General features: G+C 53.0%; 2 protein-coding genes across 7 annotated transcripts in view; one reads left to right on the top strand and one right to left on the bottom strand.

Moving 5' to 3' along the window:
• Positions 1 to 1,603: 1,603 nt before the first annotated feature.
• MMP21 (matrix metallopeptidase 21) lies at positions 1,604 to 7,284 on the top strand. Its single transcript, XM_053923108.1, has 7 exons — positions 1,604 to 1,765; positions 2,090 to 2,654; positions 3,555 to 3,694; positions 3,916 to 4,057; positions 4,979 to 5,236; positions 6,514 to 6,686; positions 6,888 to 7,284. The coding sequence occupies exons 1-7, from the start codon at positions 1,604 to 1,606 to the stop codon at positions 7,188 to 7,190; spliced, it is 1,743 nt and encodes a 580-aa protein (XP_053779083.1). The 3' UTR covers positions 7,191 to 7,284.
• A 1,654-nt stretch (positions 7,285 to 8,938) lies between these two features.
• Positions 8,939 to 25,110, bottom strand: part of EDRF1 (erythroid differentiation regulatory factor 1) — a 31,787-nt gene continuing 15,615 nt past the window's right edge. For 3 of the 6 annotated variants that reach the window (XM_045191527.2, XM_045191529.2, XM_045191525.2), the window contains 12 exons: positions 23,937 to 24,008; positions 23,533 to 23,683; positions 21,334 to 21,522; positions 20,804 to 21,004; positions 19,232 to 19,450; positions 17,403 to 17,626; positions 15,325 to 15,483; positions 15,008 to 15,157; positions 13,416 to 13,569; positions 10,852 to 10,982; positions 10,320 to 10,471; positions 8,939 to 9,725 (listed from right to left, as the gene is read on the bottom strand). In XM_045191527.2, the coding sequence (XP_045047462.1) occupies positions 9,569 to 9,725; positions 10,320 to 10,471; positions 10,852 to 10,982; positions 13,416 to 13,569; positions 15,008 to 15,157; positions 15,325 to 15,483; positions 17,403 to 17,626; positions 19,232 to 19,450; positions 20,804 to 21,004; positions 21,334 to 21,522; positions 23,533 to 23,683; positions 23,937 to 24,008 (1,959 nt within the window). In that variant the 3' untranslated portion in view covers positions 8,939 to 9,568. The remainder of the gene's footprint in view (positions 9,726 to 10,319; positions 10,472 to 10,851; positions 10,983 to 13,415; positions 13,570 to 15,007; positions 15,158 to 15,324; positions 15,484 to 17,402; positions 17,627 to 19,231; positions 19,451 to 20,803; positions 21,005 to 21,333; positions 21,523 to 23,532; positions 23,684 to 23,936; positions 24,009 to 25,110) is intronic. The other 3 variants (XM_045191526.2, XM_024555473.3, XM_024555472.3) reach the window with 1 other exon arrangement.

The following is a 25,110-nucleotide window of genomic DNA, read 5'->3' on the forward strand; positions in this document are numbered from 1 at the left end:
CCACCCCACCTCCAAGGCACTCAGTTCTTCCAGTTATGTTCTTGGCCCGTACCCTCTGAATTGTTCATTCACTGTTGCTTACTGTCTTTCTCCCCCATGAGGACAGAAGCTCCGTGAGGGTGAAGAATGATTCCATCGTGTTCACTCCTGCCTTCCCATCCCAAGGACAGTCACGGCTTTGCTGAATGACGAAGAACGAATGACTGCAAGCCGGCCCCAGGCCCCACGCTGGCTCTGATCAGACCTTCTACATCGTGACGCCAGGCTCTCACCCGCGGTCACGGCCGGGGGACCTCGTCCTTCGGGCTCTCTGGACACTCTCAGCACAGGATCCTGGCCCGGCCTGCCCTTTTCCTCCTGTGCTCTGCTTTCCCGAGGTGACAGGGGAGGGGCAGTGTGGCCGGGGGCAGGTTCCAGAACCTTGGGCGTGACTCTAGTTTATCCTCAGATGAACATCCCCGACGCACAGACCGAGCTCCATGTAGCCGTTAACTAGGATGATGAGCACCCACACTCATGGACACACAACGATGCACACAATATAAGTCCCAGGTACAGAATAAAGTAGAGAGGAGGGATCCTGGCCGGTGTGGCTCACCAGCGCAATTCCGGGTCAGGACGCACGCTGCGGCTGCGGGTTTGGTCCCCAGTCAGGGCCCATACGAGAGGCAAGTGATCGATGTTTCTCTCTCGTTGAAATTTCTCTCCCTCCTTTTCTCCCTCCCTTCCTCTCTAAAAAAAAAAAAAAGAGAGAGAAAGAATGTCATTTACGTGAAATGGCACACACAGATACTTCGCTATGCATGCACACTATGTATATATGCAAGAATGTTCACGAAAATGTTACCATCTGAATCATAGGATTTCCTCCTATATTCTCAGTACTTTCAAAATTTACATTTTCCTATACTGATTAAGTATTCCTTTTACAAAGAGAAACAAAAGCAGTAAGAAAAAAATCTGATACACAAATTAAAGTCCCCCAACCCCAGCTCCCAACCCCAAAGGACCCCCCGACGGCAGGCACGTAAAGACAGCGTAGGGAACATGCCTGGAGCCGGGAGCTGCTGCCAGACTTACCGGGGTGGATCACATCCTAAAATATATAAATGTCTAATCACTACGCTGCCTACCCAGAACTAATATTAAATAATACTGAATGTCAACTGTAATTGACAAGTAAAAAAAATAAAAGGTTAAAGCAATTTCCACTCCGTCTAAAAACAAAATAGACCCAAACTAGGAGCAAATTAAATGGTCCCGGTGGTTCAAAGCAGGTGCAGCGCCTCCACTCCCGGCAGCTCGCGGGCCGCAGACACGCCCGCCAGGGGTCCCCAAGTAAACGCAGCCCCTGCTGCGGCACGTGTGCCCTGCGGCTGCTGGGGGCGAGGGGGGTGTTCTCACCCGGCTTCCAGAAGGGTGGTCCTGGGGTCTTCAAAGGGCGGCCCCCGCAGGGCCTGCGGCGCCCGGCGGGCACACTTCGCACCCGGGTGAGAAGGGTGGGCCCTCGGCAGCGCAGCGGCTGCTAATAAGGGGGTCGCGCGGCTCCAGCAGGAGGGGAGAACGGGCGGCGCAGAGGCGGGCAGGCGGGCTTGGATGGGCCATGCTTGCGGTCTCCCTCCTCCGTCCGACCCTGCTGCTCTGCTGGCTCGCGGCCCCGCGGCCTGCCCGGCCCGAGCCCCTCTTCCACAGCCGGCACCGCTCGGACCTGGCGCCGTCCCCGCTGCGCCAGGCCACGCCCATCGCCGACCTGCGTGCGGCGCAGGTAGGGGAAGGGGAGGCCGCGACCACGCACACGCACCCACAGGCGCACGTGCACGCACACATGCACATGTGCACACGGGTGTGCACACTCATGCACGCACGCACGCGGTTGCACACGTGTGCGAACGCCTCTGGGGGCTGGACCTCGCACAAACCACCGATAACAGAGTAGAAATGCTGCCCAACAGAAGTAAACACACGGGGAAGAAATGCGGGTAGCATCACGCAGACACACCGGCCCGCACAGGGTGAACCATCAGAGGACACGGGTGCGGAGCGCGCTGTCGGCTGCGCCCCCCACCGACGGCGCACTTCTCCCCCGCAGCGGTTCCTGTCCAAATACGGCTGGGCAGAGGGACCCCCGGGGGCGGGGTTCGCGGCCCCAGGGCCTCTGGGTCCCCGCCGCGACCGGCTGCCTGAGGGTCCCCCGGGCGCCGCCCTGGCCGAGGCCCTGCGCAGGTTCCAGAAGGTGAATGCGCTGCCGGCCAGCGGGAAGCTGGATGCGGCCACGCTGGCGGCCATGAACCGGCCTCGCTGCGGTGTCTCCGACGTGCGGTCCCAGCTGTCGGCCCCGAGCACCGCACCCCAGACCCCACCGACCCCGCGTCCCCGGGCCCGCTCGAAGCGCTTCCTGCAAACGCTGCTGCTCCCAGGGCCAGGCTGGCAGCCCGAGGGCTCGCCGCTGAGTGGGGGCACCCTGGCCTTCGCCAAAAGGACCCTAACCTGGAGGCTGGTGGGGGAAGGCTACAGCAGCCAGCTCTCGGTGGAGGAGCAGCGGTACATCTTCCGCCTGGCCTTCAGGATGTGGAGCGAGGTGATGCCCCTGAACTTCCGGGAAGACCTCACTGCCCCTGCGGCCACCATCGACATAAAGCTGGGCTTCGGGCGAGGTAGGAAGGGTGAAGACTTTGCGCCCACTCTGTCCTCTCTGCAGGCAGCGGGGCCCCTCTCTACATTCCCCCAAAGCCCGAGGTAGGGACCAGTTAGCATAACGGGGGCTCAAGGTGGAGCAGGCCGCCTTGGGGAACCCCACCCTGGCCTCCTGCTCAATTTGGTCACCTGCAGGGCGCTTTGTGGTGGCACCAGCCCCGCCTCCCGGGCTGTTCTGCGCTGGCACCTGTGCCGGAATGGGCACACTGTAAGCCCTCTGCTTCGTTAGGACTCCCTGGGAAGGGCGTGGGCGTGCCATCTTGCAAAAAGCCCAGAGGGCCTCACAGGGACAGCAGTGCAGGGCAGTTGTGAGCACTGCTCATGGGGCTCAGGGCTCCTCAGGGACGGGGCAGACAGGGTGGCTGTCCCCCAGGCCCACCTGGGTGCTAACGGTCTTGCTAGAATTCCCTAATGCAAGAAGTACACGGAGCACTGGTGGCAGGAAAACAATATAAATGCAAAGGTGTGACCTCTGGGCAGCACCTGCTCCCCTTTCTGGACACTCAGCTGGTGGGTCCAGTGCAGCTCTCGTCTCCTCTGTAGGCCTCCGGCAGCCCACGCCCACCACATACCCACCCCCCACAGAGGAGTGGAGCCATGGCTCTGCTCTGGGCTCCCAGAGCGCTCGGTGCCCAGCGGTCTGCATCCTTAGACTCTGCAACCTAGTCCATAAACAGCCGCGTCTCCCTGCTCCGCTCGTTCAGGAGTTGGTCCTGGGGTCACTGCTTCTGCTACAGGACCGCAATCCCCTCGAGCTGGGGAACCCCACAAGGGTCTACGTTCCCAGGTCCTGCCAGGTAAGGGGGTCTGTGCAATGGGCACCCCCACTCACCTGGACCGCCTCCCTGTCCCCTGGCCAGGCCGGCACCTGGGCTGTCCTCGGGTTTTTGATGGGAGCGGGCAGGAGTTCGCACACGCCTGGCGCCTGGGTGACATTCACTTCGACGATGATGAGCACTTCACTCCCCCCACCAGTGACATGGGCATCAGCCTCCTCAAGGTCAGTGGTCTCATGCTAGGTACTGGTCACAGTGACGAGGCGGCCAAGGACAGGGCTGCACGGGTGGGGGGGAGCGTGGTGGCCAGGGCCTCTCTGCAGAAGCGTCCCTTTCCCCCTGAGAAAGCTCCTTCCTCCTCCCCAGACGCAGCCTGCCCCTGGGGGTGGGGTGGCTCCCAGACAGCCAGGGTTGCACTGCACCTGTGGTGTGTGTTTCCTCCTAGGTGGCTGTCCACGAAATCGGCCACGTCCTCGGCCTGCCGCACAGCTACAGGACAGGGTCCATAATGCAGCCGAATTACATCCCCCAGGGGCCTGCGTTGGAGCTGGACTGGTCAGACAGGAAGGCCATCCAAAAGCTGTACGGTAAGACTGCTGGGGAGCTCACCCTCGTGGCTGGCAGAGTAGGAGGACCCCACGCGCTCCTCAGCGCCCGGCCCCCGGGCAGCTGCCGTGAGGCTCCGCAGCGTCAGTCCTTGTCAAAGGTGGCCTGTGGAGGCCCTAGGCGCGTGGAGAGCAAAGCACACTCCCTTGCCTTTGCTCGTCCTCTGTCCCCTTTCACATGGTGCCTCATATTCCGGGGACAGGGTGGTTTTCTAAACACAGGCAGGCCGCCTGGCCGTGGCATCCAACGAAAGCCACGGGAGCTGGAAGCTGCTGGAAGAAGTCGTCCATAATCTCAGGCACAGGACAGCACAGCTGTGCCAGGATGAGCTGCAATGTCTGTGTGACTGTTCAGGCCAAGGGCCGGCGGTTCGTTATTTAACGGAAGTGAGGAATGATTCAGCACCGCAGCTGCAGGGACGGGAGCTACCCGCCACTTTTCCATCTGAAACAGGGACCGTGCTACTCACGGTGTCCTGTTCTCAGCCCGCAGCGCCCTTGGAAGGTACCACACCAGGACACGCCTGTCTCCCTCGGGGGCATCTCCCTCGTGCGTGTGTAGAGCCAAGCCTCCTCCCTGCAGGGAAGTCAGAGCGGCCATCAGGAGGCGTCAGCTGTCCTCAACGTGGTCATGTAACTAGCCCCCGATACAGGCCCTTTGGAGAGTGACCCAGAGCACTGTTTACAACAGAGCTGGAGTGGCTCATGTTGCGGGTCCCTCCTGCTCCCTGCATTCCACCGGGGGAGGCCTACTTCCACTCTCACACGCTGTCTGGCTTTGAGATGTCTTAATGGAAAGCTTCGGCCTAGAGGTGGTGTCCGTGCAAGTCACCACGAGAGTAGGAACCACTGTGTTTGTACCAGGTGTCAAGGTGTCAAGGGCTGGACCTTTTATTTTTTAAGGTTCCTGTGAAGGCGCATTTGATACTGCATTTGACTGGATTCGCAGAGAGAGAAACCACCTCGGAGAAGTGACGCTGAGGTTTAGCACCTATTTCTTCCGCCACAGCTGGTACTGGCTTTATGAAAATCGAAACAACCGGACCCGCTACGGGGACCCCATCCTCATCCTCACTGGCTGGCACGGAGTCCCGGCGCAAAACATAGACGCTTTCGTCCACATCTGGACGTGGGAAAGAGACGAACGTTACTTTTTTAAAGGTAGAGGTCCTTCGTGTGGCTCCGTTTGTCTTATTAAACAAATGTTTTCGGAACAAACGCCATGGGCCCTCCCTGAGGAAGCTTCTGTGATGCTCTGGGAAGTACTTAATCTCTGCCTGTTCCGTCAGACTGCGTGATCTTCAAGCACGGAGGTTGTGCGGGGTCCCTGATCCTTTCAACGGGGCGCCGAGTGCCTCGAGCGAACACCACGCGGGCTCTGAGGGGCCTGCTGAACAGCTGTCAGAAAGGGCCCTCCCTGCACAAGTTCCCATCCGACTCCAGGGAGAGGACCACCTTAGAGCCCACGACAGGAAGTCTGTTTGAAGGGGCACAGTGAGCAGGTGCTTGGCCCAGACTGGACAGATGGGTGGGACCTGCAGTGGTGTTGGGGGGAGGCGGGGTGCAGGCGAGGCAGTGGGGGTCAGACTCACAGCCCTAGACCTGGCAGTGAACAGGCGTATCCATGAGACAGCGAAGCCCTGGCGGTGGCAGGGCCCTCGTGCGACAGGATTAGGCTGGAAGGGCAGGGTCAGCCCCAGTACAGAGAGGCCCGAACACCAGGCCCAGGGTGACACCAGGGCCGGGTGTCAGCCAGCAGGCGGGGACCGAGGCATCGGTGGCAGTTCCTGGGCAGGGAGGCTCCGAGTTCTGCGGGAGGCAGCTGCGGAGGTGCGGGCCTGCAGGGCTTGCCACCTTTGTGAACCAGACCCAGAGAGGCTCATCAGGAACACGGCATTGGGGTTGCTGCTTTGTCTTCCCCTTGCTGCCTGCCTCTGGGTAATGCAACCACACTGCTTCAGAGTCTGACGTTTAGATGGCTCGCAGAGAGTTAAGGAGGCGACAGCCAGCCCTAGAGGACTTGGCGTGCAGATTCTGCCGTGAGACCCGGGAGTAAATTTAGTCTTAATCTTCCTTCACATCGCACCGAGAATTCCTTTAGTGCAGTTACACAAAGACATCGTCTCAGGTCGGCTTTTGTCATCTGGGTGTTTCAGAGTCAGAGGACATCTCCCCGAGGTCTAAGAAGTGCTGAGCTACAGCGGGTGTTGGCGACCCTGGACCCCTGGGGCCCACCCAGAAGTGACTCAGGACCTGGGAAAGCTGCCGTCTGGGCGGGGGTGGGGGCCGGCTTCGCGGGGATGCTGCCAGTCCCGCTGTCCCCTGCGGGGCGGCAGGACCTCCTGGCACGCTGGGACCTGTGTGGGAAGCCGGCTGCGTGGCCGTTCCTGTGATTAGCCCGTGATAAACCACGGTGACGTTTTTCATTTGGTTCTCAGGGACACAATACTGGAGATACGACAGCGACAGGGACCAGGCCCACACCGAGGATGAGCAAGGAAAAAGCTACCCCAGGTTGATCTCGGAAGGATTTCCGGGCATCCCTAGTCCCCTGGACACCGCCTTTTACGACCGGGGAAAGCAGCTGATTTACTTCTTCAGAGGGTCCCTCGTAAGTGGAGGCTTTGCAGCCTGGTGTTGCTGTGTCGGCCCTAACCGACCTTTCCAGGCGGCCAGGTTCTCAGCTAACAGTGTGGGAAATTATTCAGCACGTTAAGCCCAAAGGCTTTGGGGCGAAGACACAGATTTGCTCACCTCATTGCTCTAAATCGGTGGTCTTCAGGAAAGCCAGTCCTGCTTCCTTGTTTTGCAGGTGTTTGCATTCGACGTCAACAGCAACCGGGTCCTCGGGTCTTACCCGAAGAAGATGGCCGACACCTTCCCGGCGGTGGAGCCCGGGGACCACCCGCTCCGGGACCTGGACGCTGCTTACTACTCCTACGCGCACAAGTCCGTCTTCCTGCTTAAAGGCAACGCCTACTGGAAAGTGGTGAACGACCGGGACCGGCAGCAGCGTGTGGGGCTCCCGCCCAATGGCGTGTTCCCCCGGCAGCCCATCCCCGGGAAGTGGTTCGACGTGTGCGACGTCCACGCCTCCACGCTGGACATGTCGTGAGAGGCGCGGGCGAGTGGAGGGCGCCGGGGGCTTCTCTTCTAAGAGAAGTCGGATTTCTTTTACCCAGAAAACCCACCAGATGTTCAGGCACCGAAGCACACAGGGCTCCCTAAGTTAAAACCAATGGAGAAAATATTATCGAACTTTTAAAATACTTGATTTAAAAATCAATTACTCAGGCAAAAAATAATTTTACCAATTTTACAAAATTTGTTTAGAAAAGGTTAAAAGAAGTGCTGAGGAATCTTCCTTGTCCACGGTCGCTAGGGCTCTGCAGCGTGTCCCCAACACGCTGCCCACCACCCCCGCCGATGTCCAGGGGAGGAAAGATAGCCCCCGGGGCCCAATCACAGAAGACGCCACTCCCTAAGGGTCCTGCCGAAGGTCAGGCGCAGTGGTTGCTCTTGACCCTCCTTGGAACTCGGGACTGGTGCCCTGACACTGTCCATTCCTGGGGCACTTTGCTTGAATACAGGCCTGTATCCCAAATGGTCCTGAACAGCTTCCTAGCTCCGCCCCTTCCAAGCAGGAAACACTTTACGTGGAGGTTTACTTATGTCCCGAGGGTTAACTGGATGTTTCCCTGCATCAACTACCTGTAAGGTAGGCACCATGTCCCTTTGACTTTCACATAATGTAGCTTCTTAATACCAACAAAGTATCAAAACCCCCAACGTCCATATGTAATGACGGGGACGGAACTCGGGCGCTGACGCCAACTGGAAAGGGTTCAGCTGTCCCACTCACCCCCAAACACCACCACCCCTTTAGAGGAAGAGCTAGAACACAGCATTTTTAAGCTTATTTCAATTAAAACCAGCAAGTTACAAAACATTTCAAAAGCCTCCCCACCACCCTGTAACAGTTTCACACTATTGCTTTGACAAGGGAGGCTAGCTAGGATTTGTATCTTCTCGCTTAAAAACAAATTTTCCTCTCTGCAAGGCTGTTTGGCTGAGCAGAGCATCTGTCCCCAGACGCAGGAGCCCGTTCTGAAACCCTGCATCCAAATGAGAGGTAGCCTCCGTGGTGAGCAGGCAGCGACCGGGATGGAGTGCCTGCACAGGGGGACACAGTGACAGCCGTCCCAACAAGAGGCACTGCTTTTGTACAGCTGCTTTCCAGTTTAGTCAAAACTTTAAATGCTTCCCTGCGTAATTTTGGAAAATGAGTGCAGATCTGTCCCAAGGACAATGTAAACAGACAACAAGGACGTGGACGAAGGGTGAGAGAGCTCTGCTGGCTGTGACGGAGGTGAGCTTGTCGTCAAGGAGAACACCTGAGAATCTCAGCGCACGAGAAGGCAGTTTGTAAATGCATCTTACAACGAGCCTATTCCTCATACTTCCCCAGCACAGCTCAGAGCCCTTCACAGCAGTGCTGCTGGGGGGGCGCCAGGCGGTGTGCAGGGTCTGCAGGGACGACGACCCACCGACAGCGCTGAAGGGCGCCGGGCCCACGGGCTCGGAGGCAGGGTGCGCTCTTGCCCACCACGGCCTCAGGCACAGAAACCCAGCTGTCGCCTGACAGGACAAGCACAGCACTGCCCACCGGGCCCGGGGGAAACACCAACGCAGTACGTCTGTGTGCTCCCGGACGGAGCCCGTGCCAAGTACTAAGTACAAGTATCCGAGTGAGAGCCCAGTGCGTGGCAGGATTTTATTTTTATTGTTTCAATCTTTACTTTCTAAAATGAATCAAACGAGTTCACATCAAAACTCAATGTGAAGAATGTGAAATAGAAAAAGGTATTTTAAATAAATAATTTATTTACTCAAAATAGTTCTTTTACCTTATTCACAGTTTCAAGTTTAAAATAAAAAAGGAGGGCAGTGTCTGTCCTTGACCAAACCCCACACACAGTCAAAGCAAACGGACCCTTCAGCACATGCACCAACGCGCACCCGCGAGACGGCTGGTCTTCGGAACCCCGTCCCGAAGCTTAAGGGCAGACCTCCTCCTGCGCCACGCAGAAGGAGGCGCGGTAGATTTAACCACCTGACCCACTGGAGTCGCCTGGATAAAAAAGTTCCCTTGACCGAAAGTAACATTTACCCCAAACAACTATGTCTTAAACCCACGTAGCTTAAACATACTTCAAAATCCTTAGAAGTGTGCATCCCAGCAAGGCTATTAACACTGAGGCACCGCACTCTCCTCGAAGAAGCGCCGGGCACTGGTCCCACACCGTCCGTGAGGAAGCCGGAGACGCCGGCCAACCGGCCTTGCCGTGGGCAACGAGAACGCCGAGTTTCTGCAGCGGTGCCTGCTGGAAGTGGCATTTCCTGTGCGTTTAATTGAATGAAGCACCGAGGGGGCAGGGGGCGCCCGAGTGTGGAAGGCACGGGCTGCACCTGTGCGGACATGGCCCTGGCGAGTCACTGGACAGCACCGCCCCCCGAGAGCTGGTCCAGCAGGCGGAGGAGAACGTCGATTCTTTCCAAGAGACTGGTGTTTCTGTTAGCAGTAGCTCTCAACAGCTGTGAGTAAATTTGCTTGTTGGTTCTGAGGGCTACATCTTCTTCCATGTTATTGCTGGGTTAAAAAAACAAAACAAAACGACAAAGGAGAGACATGAAAAGCGATGCCCACCAACTGTCCAAAGAGAAACCCAGCAGGAACAGGCCGGCCGCCGCTTCGCGCAGGGAGGCCGGCGCTCCGTGAATGCCTGTTCGATACCTCCTTGCTCAGCTACTGCCTGGGGGCCTGTTTCTAGACATTCATTTCAACACACTGATTAAAGCCAACGTTCATTCTTTTTACAAATGTTTGGGTGCTCAGGATGTGTGAGCAGGGCAGGCCTGAGGAACTGTGGGGCTGCTTTCAAGGGAGGGGAGTTACCTTGGACGTGGAGCCCAGACTCCGGACTCACAGAACCACTGCGAGTTGGCGTATTTGCAACGCCCGTGCAACGGGTGTGTGAGGACGGCCCTCGGGCGCTGGGCCCCTGGCAGTCTGCGCTGAGCCGCACAGCACGGCACGGCACGCATGGGGATCCGGGGCTACCCCGGCGCCAGTGCCGAGGGAAGAGCACAAGCTCTCCTTCCACCACGTCGGCGCAGATCACCTGTGTGCCTCCCGCAGGCCAGGTGCTGGGGAAGAACTCCCGCCACCGGCAATGGGACTCACCTTGTCTTCTTCTTTCCTGGAGACAGCAGGCGGATGGACTGAAGGAGCAGGAAGGACAGCCGGGACTCGAATATGCTGAGGAGTTTGAGTGCCTCTTCTCGGTTCAGACTAGGAGCAGAGTCAGCCGCTGCGGTGGGCTCATCGCTCTTCGGCTAAAAAACAAGCAGTTTCTTCACCCAAGTCTCCCAGCAACTACAGTTCACAGTGAAGTGACGGACCCAGCTTCGTTAACCCAGTGAACCAAACCGAACCCGCAGCCAGCAAACCCGAGATCTCTTCTGTCAGGGACAGCCCGCTGGCCGGTCCGGGCACACGCCTGGGTTGAGGGCTTGGCCCCAAGCTGGGGAGTGTACCAGAGGCAACTGATCAGTGTTTCCCACATCAATCTCTCTCTTTCCCTTCCCCTCTAAGATCAGTAAGCATGTCCTCAGGTGAGGATTAAAGAAAAAGAAACACTTGTACATTAGAGAGAGATGCATGCACACCCCACCCCCCATATGCTCACTGTATACATTCGCCACTCAGATAAAACCTTTTCTCCACTCGCCTGGCCCGACTCCTCCGCGAGCTCCTTCCGGATGAGCTGGAACGCGTGCGTCGTTCGCACCATGATGTCAAGGGCCCCGGACAGCGTTTTCAGCTTTCCCACGTTGCTGTTCTGACCTAGCGTCAAACACAAATGGTCATTTCTGTAAATACAAACCTGGAGACCCATTCAATGTCAATGCGTTACTAAAAATAAAATGTCCGCCTTTCAAATGTTGTGTAAAGGGGGCTCAAGATAAGCCCAACACAAATGTAAACCCAACTTTTCCTTGCAGCTATCCCTCAAGAGAAACAGGACGTCTGGGCACAGCAACAGAGAGTAACGGCCCCCGGCCGCGCCGCCTGGTTCTGCCCGGTGAGAGCGCTGCTGTGTGGAGTAAGCACCAGCACCTGAGTGTCAGCTGTGGGGCCCGCGGAGGGGTCTGCAGGATGAAGGCTCTGTGACACCGGCCTGGTCTCTGAGGCACCGAGTGCCCGCTGTGCTCCCCAGAGAACAGGCACACACCCACCTCCTGTGCAAAGCAGGCAGGCTGGCCCGCTGAGCCAGGACCTGAGCGAGCCGCCCTCAGCCGCCAGACACGACAGAGCACCTCTGCCCCGCTCATGGGAGCCTGCGTTCCGTTGTGTGCGGAGATGTGGCGCAGCAGTTAACCTTGTCCCAACAGACCTGGCCTTTCTTCAGCTCCCAGGGATGATCTGGAAGCCCTTGGACGCCCTGTCTGATAGGAGTCTGTGTAGACCTGGGGGACCCTGGGCCACACTGAGTAGCCTAATAACTGCTACACTGTGGAGGCTCTAGGCCCTGCAACCCCCAGAGGGCATGGAATACAGGTCAGCCACGTGGCAGTCAACCACGCATGCTGGTGTCCCAATAAAAACTTGGGACTGCAAGGCACACGTGACCCGCCCCGTGGGATACCCTCTGTGCACATGGTCACACATCACTGCTGGGGCCACTGAGTGCCATCTGTGACTCCTCGGGGAGGGGACAACCAGAAGGTTCTTGAGAGGCTGCGTTGCTCAGAACTCTGGGGGACGCTGGCCCTCGTGCCTCCTCCCCTGGCTGATGGTGCCCCTTCTCCGTCACAGACGGCGGTCGTGTGTGCACCAGCTTCAGTGAGCTCTGTGAGCCCTCCCAGGGGAACGTTGCCTGAGGGGTCTTTGAGACCCCTCGAGTTGCAGCTGGTCTTGGGGACCCACGCCTCTGTAAATGCAGTAACTTCACGGCACAAACGCCCCACTGTCTCAGCATCCGGAAGGCTGGCAGCGGATGGCGTGTGGGAACGCTGCCAGGGGCAGAGGGCAGGTGGTAGCTACGTGCGGAGACAAAGCGGGGTCCCGCGCACTATGGAAAAGCGACAGGTGTGGTGAGAGAAGGTGCTATGAACTCCTGCCTTTAGTAACCTGGCTAACGACCCGTTCCCCCAAATGTTTATATTACTTTCCTCAGGTACTCAGAGTAGGAAACAATTTTTTAAAAGGGAATTAACCATACTTACCATCTTAGCAAATTTGCTCCCAGTACCTATTTTTTTATAAAAATGATGCTCATTCTAAGAAATTCAAACATGCAGAAAATTCAAAGATGGAAATGCAAAAAGACCACCCGAAACCTACCCCCAGAAACAGTGACCACCACACCCAGCCAGGCATTATACACTGGCCAGAAGTTACCAAAAATACTTTCAGTGAAAAGCATTTTTAGAAACTGTTCAGAACAGGTAATCCATTCTCGTGATGCACAAAGGCCAGACCAGCACACAGTGGGCTGGGCCTCCTCCCAGCCCCCAGGCCCCTGGGGCCCGCCCCCGGGTTTCCCCCGCCTCTGTCCAGGGCTACAGTGCAGTCGTGGGCGGGCCAAGGACGGCCCTTATTTAACTTCATAGAAGAAAACAGCTGACGTGAAAACAACTGAACTGCGTCCACTCTGAACTGTTTCTGGTTTCTCTACACACACGGGTATTTCCCCAGAGACCCATGCGGAAGGAGCTGGTGAACCAGAGCGCAGAGACTTAGGGATAAGCACTCGGTGCTGCAGACCCACCTGTCGGCCAGGAAACTGCCCGGTGACGGCTCCGCGCTTTCTCTCACCCCTCCGCCCCAGGGATCTGACCTTGTTCGGGGTCTGCAGGTGCGGCTTGCTCTAGAGCCACCGCCCATGGCCCATGGTACCGGGTGCGTGTCTGCAGGGATTCACGGAGACCGCCTCTCCACCACTGCTCTTCCGTTCCGGAGTTGTCCTCCAACGACTTAAATCTTTGTCTACGTTGGTTTGTCACACTTTTTTTTTCAAATAAGGGCTCATGGGCTACATTTCAACATTGCTAGTCATCGAACATAATCTAATCCATTTCTGTAAATTTTAAAACGCACTTCAAAAAGTGTAGAGACTTCTGGTCTCTACCCAAAGTCACTGTGGGGAAAAAAACCCACCAAAACCCAAAAAACAATATTCCTCACACCCCAGAAAGACCACAGTCCGCCTGACTCCAAGCCAACCCGGCACCAGGCCAACGCACACAAGCTGGAGCCAGGAAAACGGAGACTCACCGGCCATCTGAAATTCCGCAAACGCTACCCGCTCTAGCTGCACTCTCAGCAGCTCGCACGGAGTGTCCTTCAGGAGCTGGAAAAGCGTCACGGCTTTGCTGTAATGGAGATCGGCCAGCACCCGGTGCTGCTTCCTGAGATGCTCATCACCAACCTGGAGCCAACGAGGGAACAAAGGGCAAACCCGGAGGCATGGGTCTCACAGCAGCTACACAACCAAGTCTCTGCCTGGGTCACCAAGCACTTTCGACGGTTGTTTTTCTCTAAGTCCTAGAGTTTTAGCTTTTACATTTAGGTCTTTAATCCACTTTCAGGTAATGCACTATGTGAGGTGAGGTGGGCGTCCAACTCCACTCTGCGTGTGGACACCCATTCGTCTCGGCGCTACCTGCTGAGAGACAATTCTCCCCCCACTGAACTGTCTTGGAACGCTTAAGCCTGCGTTTGCCTCGAGGATATTAGGTCATCTGGGCAAACCTGAATTTTGGGTGGGGGCCTCCTGTGGGCAAACAGAGTGTTCAGGGCCAGCACAAAGTGGAAGGAAATCCTCTCTGATGAAGCTGGACCTCAAAGGACAATAATCTCAGGATGAAGGCAACGCAGAAGTAAACCCGTGCCCCGAGCTGAGTGCAAGCTGAGATGTCTTGGTACTGCGCTAAGGAAGGGAAATCAGCAACACAAGAGTCATCCCTGAGAAGCTGTGAGCACAAGCCTCCTGGCAGAAGCAAGGCCACCTCTCGAAGGAAGGGAGGGAGGGAGGGAGAGAAGCACCTTCAAGCTGGGCCTCAAATTATTCTTAGAAACACATGCATTTGAGTACCAGGACGCATGTACAAGACTCTTCGTAGTAGATTATTTCTAATAGGCTCAAACTAAAACAACCTAAAAGTTCAGGAATCAGTAGATGGATAAGGCTGTGACATAATCATTTCATGAATATACTGAACTGAGAAAATGAATAGCTACACGCACCAACCTGGAAGAATCTCACAAACATGGTATTAAGTGAAAGGCAATTAAGCCACAGAAGAGTACGTAGAGTAGGGTTTGTTCTGGACGTTCACGAGCAGGTGCAACGTGAACACACTAAGTGGTGAAACACAGAAAGGGTGCGGACGGGACAGAAATCCAGGACAGCGGCTACTCTGGGCGGGTCTGGAGGGAGTGAGGGGCCCGCAGGGGACCCCTGCAGCACCCTTGCGCTCCTTAACCTTGGGGCGAGGCGTGCAGGGCTCTCCTTTCGGTGCTCTTTGAACTGTACACGTGCCCCGTACGCATTCTATGTGCTCTTACATGCACGCTCTGTTTCACAATGAGAGTTTTAAAAGACACATACTTCGAGATTTACAGGAAACTGTTCTTATAAAGCCTAACTATATTTTTAAAAAATCAAAGTACACCCAGGCAAATATATAATTTTGCAAACTAACTCCCAAACAATTACAGTAGATAAAAACATAGGGTTATAAGGAAAGAGGGAAATGCCCACACTCCACTCGTTTTTCTAGGGAGCTAACGGAAGAACGGACATTTGAAATGAGCACTGAAGTGTGCGAGAAGCGCCCAGAACCCTTACGTGGACCGGGCCACACCTGGTTCCTCAGGCAGCTGTGGTACATGGACGCCAGCCGGTGATGGATGGTGGCCGCTCGGTACTGGCACAGGGGCTGCCGGGCCGACGCCGAGTCCACGTCGCAGTGTTTCAGGGACTTCATCATGGCCTCGCTGACTTCTTTTTCAATCTGTTCAGTTTTTGTAAGGGGCAGGCAAAAAGAAAAGAGAAGCGTGTGATTTCCTATCAGAAGTTTACAAGCGTTTAAACACTGGGGGCGGGGAAAAGACGCTCAGTGTCTGTCACGAGAGTCTGTGCGGCCGAAGCCCCCCTTTACGAGCCAGCACACACTGGTACCTGCTCCTGAGCTTTTCTGGACAGCGGAGCGTAATCCTGCTGCAGCGTGGCCATAGTGAAGTAAGTCGTGGACAGCTCCCAGTTCACGGAGTCCCAGACGGCGGGGTGCACCTCTCGTGTCCCCAGGGACCTCAGAGCTTTCAGGTAGTAATCCACAGCCTGTGAGGGAGGAGAGGAGTGAGCTCGCGCCACATCACAGTGAAACACCCTTCCAAGTCCCCCAGAGGCCGCCCTGACGTGGGGAGCGTTTATAAAAGGACCGAGTTAGGAGGAAGGAAAACAGTCAATCAGCGCGACTGTTTCAGTGACTGAGAGATGAGAGTCAGGGCAACCCCACGTTTCCATCCCTGGTCTGTGGGAGGGGCCGGGAGCCGTAGCTCTTCCTGCCTCGCTTCTGCCTCATGCCGATGCGTGAGATGCAGTTTCCCTTTGCTTTCTTTCCGAATGAAAACCACAGCTTACCTAACAAATACACTAAAAAAAATATCGAGTCTAAGGATGAAGAATTTGCCAGGGGAGACTGTGAAAACGAGCAGCTCCTCCTGCCCTCTGCCGCCCCCACCCCCAAACAGGCCACTCCTACCCTTCGTGCCCTTTTTGATTCAAGCAAATCAAATCCCACATAATCCTGTCACGCAGCAGTACCGCCTGAATTTCTTGTACGTATTTAGCTCCTCCTTTTCCGTGTATACGTAGACTTCAACAGGCCGTTCATTCTAAAATCTGCCACTGGGCGACCGTTCTTTCTGATCACATCACCAGTTCTCTAGATTACATTACCACAGTAATCTACCGAGTCCCGGCTGCACGTTTCCCGCCCTTGGAAAGCAGAGCTTTCCTAGGAAAACTTTCGTGCTCACAGTGGCAGGAGGCAAGGCAGTTACCATTGATAAAGTTTTTTCACTGTTCCCAGACCCAAAACCGAGTGCACGCATTTTTATTTACTGTGATCAAAATGCTTAATTACGTCCAGTGTTACGTAAAGTGTAACACTTACGAGCTCTCTTAGGCTTTTCTGATTCTTCAGGCCCCATCTCACTAGTGGACGCCTGCAATCAGCAGGGACAAAGCCTACGTGCTCAGACACAGCTCACGGCTCTGGGGCTCCACGCCCAGAGGCTGCTGCGCGAGCTTCCCGGGTGGGAGCCGGGTGGGGCAGCTGTGGCTGCTCAGCGTACACACGGCGCGGTAGCGGCTCGCTGCACAACGAAGGCCGAATGCTAGTTTTGTTTTTCGCCTTCTTTCTAAAAGCAAACACCCCTTCAGATTTCGGTTAGTGACAATAGGTACTAACTCGGGCCTTTTATAAAAGACAACTTTCAAAAGATGGGGGACACCTGTGCTCAATGACATGCGTGATTGTCCACGTGCACCCTCTCCAACACTGAATGTTACCACTTGCCAAAAAGTATTTGCTAATTTGGTAAGTAAAAGAAACTTAATTTTTAAATTCCATAAAAGTTTAAATTTTGAAATTTTTCTCACTTATTAACTTTTATTACACATATGAATTTTTTGTTCAAGGTTATTTGCCTTTTCTTCCATCGGGACAGTTTATTCGCACAGACACCGAACTGTTACATATCAAGGGTTATGAACCTCTGGTCTGTCCTGCGTGCTACAAATGTTTCACTCAACTGTGGTGTGCTCTTCAATTTTGCTTTCTGCTGTGCACTTAAAAAACTCAGTCTTTGCACATTTAAATCTATCTACCTTTTACTTCATGATTCCTGCTTGTGTTATGCTAGGAGAGTCCTACATATCCCACGAAATGACCTTCCCACGTCTTCTTCTGGTGTTCTGGTTCCACCTCTCGTGTCCACCTTTAATCCATCTGACATTTCCCTGGTTACGCCAACGCACTGTACTGCACGGTCATGTTTAACCTGCCAATCAAAGTCCTCTCCAACACTGACTTCTTAGTGCACTTGGGCCTACTGCCCAGTGAGTGAACGATCTGTCTAGTTCTGGGCCATCGCCAGTTTCCACTCTTCAGTTTTGTGCTATTTCAGCAGAGCAAAGGTAAACGACAATGAGGTGTGAATGGGGGAGACCCAACGTGTAAGCGAATGCGTTACCTTATTATAATACAAGCCTTCCTCTGGTGAGAATTCCCGTTTAAATTCGTCCCCTGCGCCACAGTGCGCCTGTGCGCAAATCCGCATGAGTCTCCCCGTGTTACATAACAAAAGGGCCGCATTCGTAGCATCACCAATTGACTCAAAGTTGTGAATTCCTTTTTCAAAACAAGAAAAGCTTTTTTTCCACAATTGTTGCTCTGCAGTAGACACACTTTTGCTCACTTCATTAAAAAAAAAAAAAAAAAAAGACAGTGTAAGCAGACGTCCGTGTCAACCCCACTGGTGTCCCTCGACGCGATCATGACAGGACGACGGCAGTGGCAGGACGTCCAGGGGACAGCCAGCTACCTGGAGTCCCCACAGCACACTGCTCCTGTCACACTCGTCATGGGCCCACGGCGCGCCCCTCACCCTCAGATTCACACGGAGGCCCTCACCCTGAATATGACCGTCTTTGGAGACAGGGCTTTTGAAGAGGTAAGTAAAGGGAAACGAGGTTATACCTCAGGGCCCAAATCCAGCAGGACCGGTGCTCCTGTGAGAGACAGACGCCGGGACACTCACAGAGAAAAGACACGGCAAGAGGTGGCCAAGGTGAGAGCCGAGAAGAGAGGCCTCAGAGAAACGCAGCCCTGCTGGCCCCTTGAGCTGCCTGAGCGTGGGGAACAAACTCCCGTTGTCTGAGCCCCCCAGCCTGTGGTTTTGCGCTACGGCAGATGGACAGGCCCTCAGACGTGCTCTTCAGCGCTGACTGGCTGAGGCTGCAGCCAGCAAACACACCTGAGCGAAGCCCCACTGCGTGAAGACTCAGAAGACGGGCCCATGGAGAATAAGAGGCAGTCTGTGTTTTCTCTGATTCTCCTGGGTTTCTGACTCCCACTTCGCACACGCCTCCACCGACTCCCTCCTCCAGAAGCACTTTAAAAGCACAGGTTCTTACGCCTCTCTCTCCATATATATATGTATGTTTTATTTATCTCCATATTTATGTGTGTGTGTGTATATATATATATAAACACGTTTATATATGCAAATATATACATACATATTTATATATAAATATGTATATTGTGTACATATATAACATATACATATTTACATATATAAATATATATAAAAAACAATTTACAAGAGTACATATGAATGTGTATAAATACATGAAAAACAATTATTTTGGAAAAAGCACAGGTTCTCCCACTCGCAACAAACTCTTTGCCCCTAATGTCGAGCACAGTTCATAGGTCACCAGGCACACAACAACTCACTCCACTTCCCACCCCAGCCCTTCCCACTCGGGACGCCCGCCGGACCCTACAGCTCTGGCTCCTTCCGAGTGCTGCCACTCAGCTGGGAAGCCTCCCCTTTCCCATGCCGCTTGCTGACGTCCTGCGTGACGTGTCCTGATCTGCTCAAACTACACCTTCTCCCAAAAGCCTCCCGAGAACCCCACAACTTCAACAAACATCTCCTTTCCCACTCCTCTGCCGTACTGCACTTGCACTTGTACCTGAGGGCACTGCCCAGAATGTGTGTTCTTATCTGTCTTCTCGCCTCCGAGGAGAACTGTGTTTTAGCCGTTGCGTACCCAGCATCAGGCCGGGCACAGGCTGGCTGTCCAGCTCACTTCTGACTGATCAGATGGAGGATGGGGGCTGTGAAATGATGAATTCCAAGGGGAAATAATGGTTTTCCCTAGTTTTATTTCTTGAGAATTTAAGAATGAAGGATTTTTTAACTGAGCACCCACGACATACATCCTGTGACTTGCTCAAGCCACACAGAACCCATGTGACCCTCTGAGAGAACAGGCAGCGAGGGACACTCACCCACTCTCTCACTCTGCAGCGCGGCGGCCTGGTTCATGTAGAACACGCCGATCTCGTTTCTGATGTTGCCCATTCTCTTCGACACCTGCACGCAGTGCTCCGGGTTTTGGCTCTTCAAGTCGCTAAACTGCAAGATTTCGTTTGCAGCCTCGTAACATTTACAACTGACTGAAAGCTGGCTTTCCAAGTCTGTAGACAAATCAGTTGCCCACGCAAATCCTTAAAAAAAAGAAAAGGAAACACTACCGTGAGTCACTTAAATCTTACTTCCTTAGTATTTAATCTGATACTTCTGAGGTAATAAAGTAAATGGAATGTAGTATAAAAATACTAGGATTCAATCAATAAAACTATAAATTTAAGTTTCAAAGTAAAGATCTCTTCATTTAAAAAACTATTATTTTCTTGGGATATTAATGTTGGATTAAAAGAAACACTTTCCTGCCTAAAAATACCAGGCAATTCCCATAACCCGCATTTTACCAGGTACACCTGCTTATTGGTACAGGGCTGAAGGTGTCTACTGACAAAGGGTAAGCCGTTTTTTCCTTTTTCATTAATGGAAGCTCTGACAGCTACCAGAGGCAGTTAGGTGCATTACAGTTTGCCAATGTACGTGTGACTGGCTGGAGAAGTTGCTAGATGAGCTCTCAAAGACGCAGGCATGCTGTCTAGTGAGGACTGGAGGGAACAGGTGAACCCCAAATTCAGGGGGAGAAAGGGGAGCACTCCTGCTGATAACACATACACGAGAGAACATCACTCTCACAAAGAAGAATTTTAAATCAAATTAATATAACAAGAGTGGTAAAAAAACAGTGTGGATTTTCTCACAGTGTCTATTAAAATGAGAAACTCAGAAGGGAAAGAGGGAAGAAAGGGGGGGGGGGAAGAAAGAAAGAAATACTACATTTCCTCTCAATGTACTTCTCTAGATGTTACCCGTCGAAAACTTTCTGGGAGGCGGAGAGCACATGATGTACACAACTTAGGGGTATAAAAAATAATGCATGGTCCGCTACCAAAGACCGACCTTCCATCTCCTTCCTGCCCTGACCGCAGCGCTCCTACCACTGCGCTGAGCTGAGAGGGAGGGCCCTGCCGCTGTGGACTAGTTCCTCCTGGTTTAAGAATCCGGTAACTCTCCCCCACAAAGATGATATATTCAGTCAGAATGCCAACCCTGAACTAAGTTTGAAACATGGTCTGACATCTGAGCCCCCAGGACTTATTCAGAAGGCAATCCACCCACTTTGACCAACTGTCACTCCTTTTCAAAAGAAACCCTGGCTCACTTCGATGGCCACGAGGATCACCTGGAAAACCTCACAAAAAGCCAAGCGCGGAAAGTCAGCGCAACAGTTAGAGCTCGTTCTGCAGTTAGTTCTCGCTGCGGAGCTGGTAACTAAAAGCACTTCAGACGCATCTTATATACAAATACACATTCAAATTAAGACGTAAGTGAAACAAAACAGCCGTACCGGAACACCGACAGTCCTGCCACTTTCCTGGACAAAGCCCAGCACGCGCCCGCGGACTGGCCGCCCGGGGGCGCAGGGCACACTGGCCTACCTTGGCAACTGGACTCCCTGTGGAGGCTGTGCAGGATCTCCTGGTCTTCTTTGGTCTGGTAATTAAACTCCTCCAGGTGCGCCGCTCTGTTGTTTGCATTCTGGGCCAGCATCAGCTGGATGTCGCCGCAGAGGGTCAAGTATTGAGAAAGAAACAGCAGCACCTCAGAAAACATATTAGTGCAGAGGCAGCAGTACGTGTCTGCGTGGAAAGAGCAAAGAGGAGGAAATAGGGGCATTAAAAATTAATACAGTAAAATAATAAAATGTTACCAGCTGAAAGCTTTGTAACACAGTATCTGCTCTACGTTTATGTCAAGTATCAAATACGGCTTCACGTATTTCAAAATGAAGACATGTTAAACCACTAAGAGCAGAAAATAAAGTACTAGGCAACACACAAGATGCAAAAAGGTTGCTTTAAAATTATATTTCACAAGAGAAACAGGAGTAAAATTTTACTGGGACTCGGATGTCTTCTCTGCTCCCCTGCCCGACACCAGGTGGATGCATTTGGTGACAGCGACTCACCGTGGCTCTGCAAAGCCAGTTTAATGTACCGCAGCGCTCTTCCGTACTTCTGGAGGCTCATGGCGGCATCGGACAGAACGTAGTAGGCCTTTGATGACTTGAGAATCAGCTGGAGTTTCATTTTATGCTGCCAAGAACCAGGGATCATTCCAGATTGAGTAGAATAATTACCCTTCTGAAGGGAGCCCACTGTGACACAGGGTGGGGAAGAGAAGGCAACACATTTTACTTGAATGTAAATCTCAGCACAAGAAACAATTTCCGTTTCTATCAGAAACAGTCCAGGCTTAGGTCCTACTGTGTCAACAGGACCCGTAAACACCGCACCACGGGGGAGTAGCACAGCAGAGTTTCAACAGACATGCTCCCTGGGGATTCCCTGAGGCCTCTGCTTCCCGGCAGCCGGCAGCTGTCATTCTCTTCCAGGGTCACATCCATGACTGAATTCATGACCAGCACCTGCCCCCCTTCTCCGGTCTACACATCAGTCTGCCAAAAGGTCACCTTACTGAAGCACAGCTTCATCTAATGTTAGAATGGCTCTGACCACTTACTAAGGTAAGCCACGTATAAGCATCTCAGCCCACTTCCTGTTTCGGTCTTACTCCCAGTGCTCCATGCCTACTCCCCTCAGCCGACATCAAGCTTCTGCTCGCTGCCTACATGGAGGCCTGTTCTTCCTGTCTCCTGTCTTAGAGGGCTGTTTCTTCAATCAGGGATATTCTTTTATATTTCAAGTCCAGCCTATTACCACCCTCTTGTGACAAGCACTGTGCTAGGACCGGAAACGATGACACGAGCATATACGGCACCTACCCTCGAAGACCGCACAGACCAGAGGGGGAGACCGGGGACAGCACAAACTACAAGACACAGTGCCATTTCGGGATGAGAACAAATGCTGCGGGAGCTGCCCTCCCCATCCCCAGTCTCCAGATTGCCCTTCTTTTATTGTTGATCACTGTAGCACATGAGTCTTTCCAAGCAGAGAAGAGCTCTGTTGGGGTTTTGTTTGTGCGTGAGGCAAGGGGAGGAAACCAAAGATGAGTAAGGCGTCCCTCCGGCTCACACTGTGTCCGTGTGCAAAGCCGTTAAGCACGGCTGATGGTACGAGGCAAGCGTGGTGGTAAGGGGACCGAGAAACTCTGGGGACAGAGGTGGGCATGGAGACCCTGAGCATGCGCAGGGTTTTTAACACCTGAGAGGGGAGGAAGAGACAGAAAAGGCATTTCAGGGAAAAATGGCAACAACAAAAACAAGCCCTTGGAAAAGGCACGGACTTCCCGGTGTGGGTCTCCTCACTGCATCCAGGCTCGAGCCTGGCACACGGAAGCAGCACGTGAACACGGGGATGCTGGGAAACCCGCCCTCTCCCCACCCCAGTTAGGTCCCTGAAGAGAAGGTCCCAAAGCACTTGGTGTTATTTCAAACATACAGGCTTTCAAAGCAAGTTTTAAAAACTGAAACTGATTTTAAAAAGGGGGAAAGGTTGGAAAATGAAATGCCACTTGGATTAAAATAAACAAGAAGTTCATACTTTTACTTCAAAGGCCACATGTTCTTCATCAAGTGACGCTCCCAAGGGACAAACCAGGTTTGCCCGTAAGTGCCGTTTCCAGCCCATTCGAGCACCACAAGGCAACACCGGCCACCTCTGCCGAAGGCACTCACTGTGTGCATTGTTCTCGGGACTTCACATACTCATTTAGCCCCTTTCCAGCCCTGTAAAGTAGCACAATTACTGTCCCCGTTTCGGGAGAAAACAAGGCTCCAAAAAGCGCACGGCTGCCCCAGCAAAGCCAGGCTCGAGGCTGGAAGTTTGGTGCCCGAGTGTACTTCCTGGTTTTCCTTTTCCTTTTCCTGCGGACTCACTGAGCCTGCTCTCAGACACTCGACTGCTCTTCCTGAAGCGGGGATCTCATGGCAGAGCCCTGCAGGCTGCAGGCTCCAGTCCCACAGTGGGCGAGGGGAGGAAGCAGGCTCCTTACACTCTTATTAGAGACTCCTACGAAGGATAGGAAGGGTCCTGCCCCGTTTCATGTTTTGAAGGAACAGGTATTTCCCCTACTTCCTGTTCACAGGCTATCCTCCTTCTGAATTCCGGTCAATGAATGCCTTAATGACCTAAGTCTGCTGTTGATAAAGGACTAGGATATTATGCTATTGAAAAGGCCTGATTTGCACATCAATTCAACTTACTTTTGTCCAAAAACAAGGCCATCTGCTTCTCCAGACCCTCAGGACCCCCCCTTGCAGATTCATCTTCGTATTTTAATGGAATTGGGGTGTTGGGGTCGGCTGCAGGGAGGTCACTTTCATTCTTAATGCTGCTATCCACAGATTTTAAACCCTTTAAAAAAAGGAGAAACATTTACTATATATAAGGAAATGTGTGGACTACTGAATACATTTAGGAGAATTAATATTTTGAAAACAGATTTTAAAAACAAACCTGACTTGACAGAGTTGGGAAAAACTAATTTTTACTTTATGCTTAAAGGGGAAAAAAGTCAAAGAGAGTATCATTCAGACAGCAACGAAGAAGTGCTATTTGCGTATCAAGTACAAATTTTAATGAAATCAAACACTGAACCCAAACTGACCTCTAGAACGTAGCTAAGCACGAGTCTACAGCGCTCTTCCGTGTCGTGGCAAACTGGAAATGCACAGCTGGGCTTCAGAAACAAACACGTAAAATTGTTAATACGCTACCAATGTGACAAATTCCCTAGCTCCCGGTCCTGGGAGTTACTAAACCTCTGTAAGTCAGTCATTTCAAAATGGGCTTGTGTGTTCAGCCTAGTGAGTTTCTAAGGCTAATATACTGCTTTAACTGAAGATTAAATTGCTGTAACAAGCATCATTAACACAAATCCTGCTTAACAGAAAGATTTTCCGGTGTACAATGTTGCTTTAAGTACTAACATTCTAAGAATTACTCTGCTACAACAAAAAAGTGAATGTGAGTAGTTACGTTTTAGATAAACGTACACCAATCTCACAGGCCAGCTCAACTTTTACTTCCCAGCACAGCTAACAGTGTCTCCCATTTAGCAGTGAGTTAGTTAGCAAGTGTCACCAGTGGTCTTGTCCTGTGAAGCAGCACAATGCATAAAGGCCTGCCAGGCATTCCCCTGGGGGAGGGAGTCCCCGTGGGGCCGGGGCTCCTGCTGCCCCGACAGAGGAGGGGCAGGCACAGGGCAGCAGTCTGTCGGAGGGCACACTGAGTCAGTGTGGGGGCCAGGGCGCCCGAGCCAGGCTGACTCCACGTCTAAAAAGGACACGGAGATGGCGAAGTCAATGAAAGACACATTTCTGTGAATACTATGATTGAGTGCTTCAGAGAATGATAAAAAGTGTTGTCTATGTAAAAAACTGTACACATATCACTACATCTTTATCACTTAATTGCTTCATAAACTCAGGGTCTTCTGTTACAATGCAGTTTCTCAAATACATATCACTTCTGCAGTCAATAATTTTATGTTCAGAAAAAGTTTTTATGCCACTGTGGGATTTAAGCAGAAAGTGCACTGAAATTCAGAGGGACAGTAAATGACGTTTCTCCTGCAGTCGGTCTGTCACCCAGTATGTGTCTGAGCCGTGACAGACACAGTGTCCATACCTTCAGGAGCTTGCACGCCAGTGAAGGAAGTGGACACACACAAGAACCTCAGGTCACCTCCAGGGAAGGAGATGAAAATAGAGCGGGCTTTGGCAAAGCATGGTCAGGGAAGGCCTCCCAGAGGAGAGGACATGTCAGTCAGGACGTAAGGC

Source organism: Desmodus rotundus, chromosome 4 (genome assembly GCF_022682495.2).
Source record: "Desmodus rotundus isolate HL8 chromosome 4, HLdesRot8A.1, whole genome shotgun sequence".
In the NCBI taxonomy this organism is placed as follows: domain Eukaryota; kingdom Metazoa; phylum Chordata; class Mammalia; order Chiroptera; family Phyllostomidae; genus Desmodus; species Desmodus rotundus.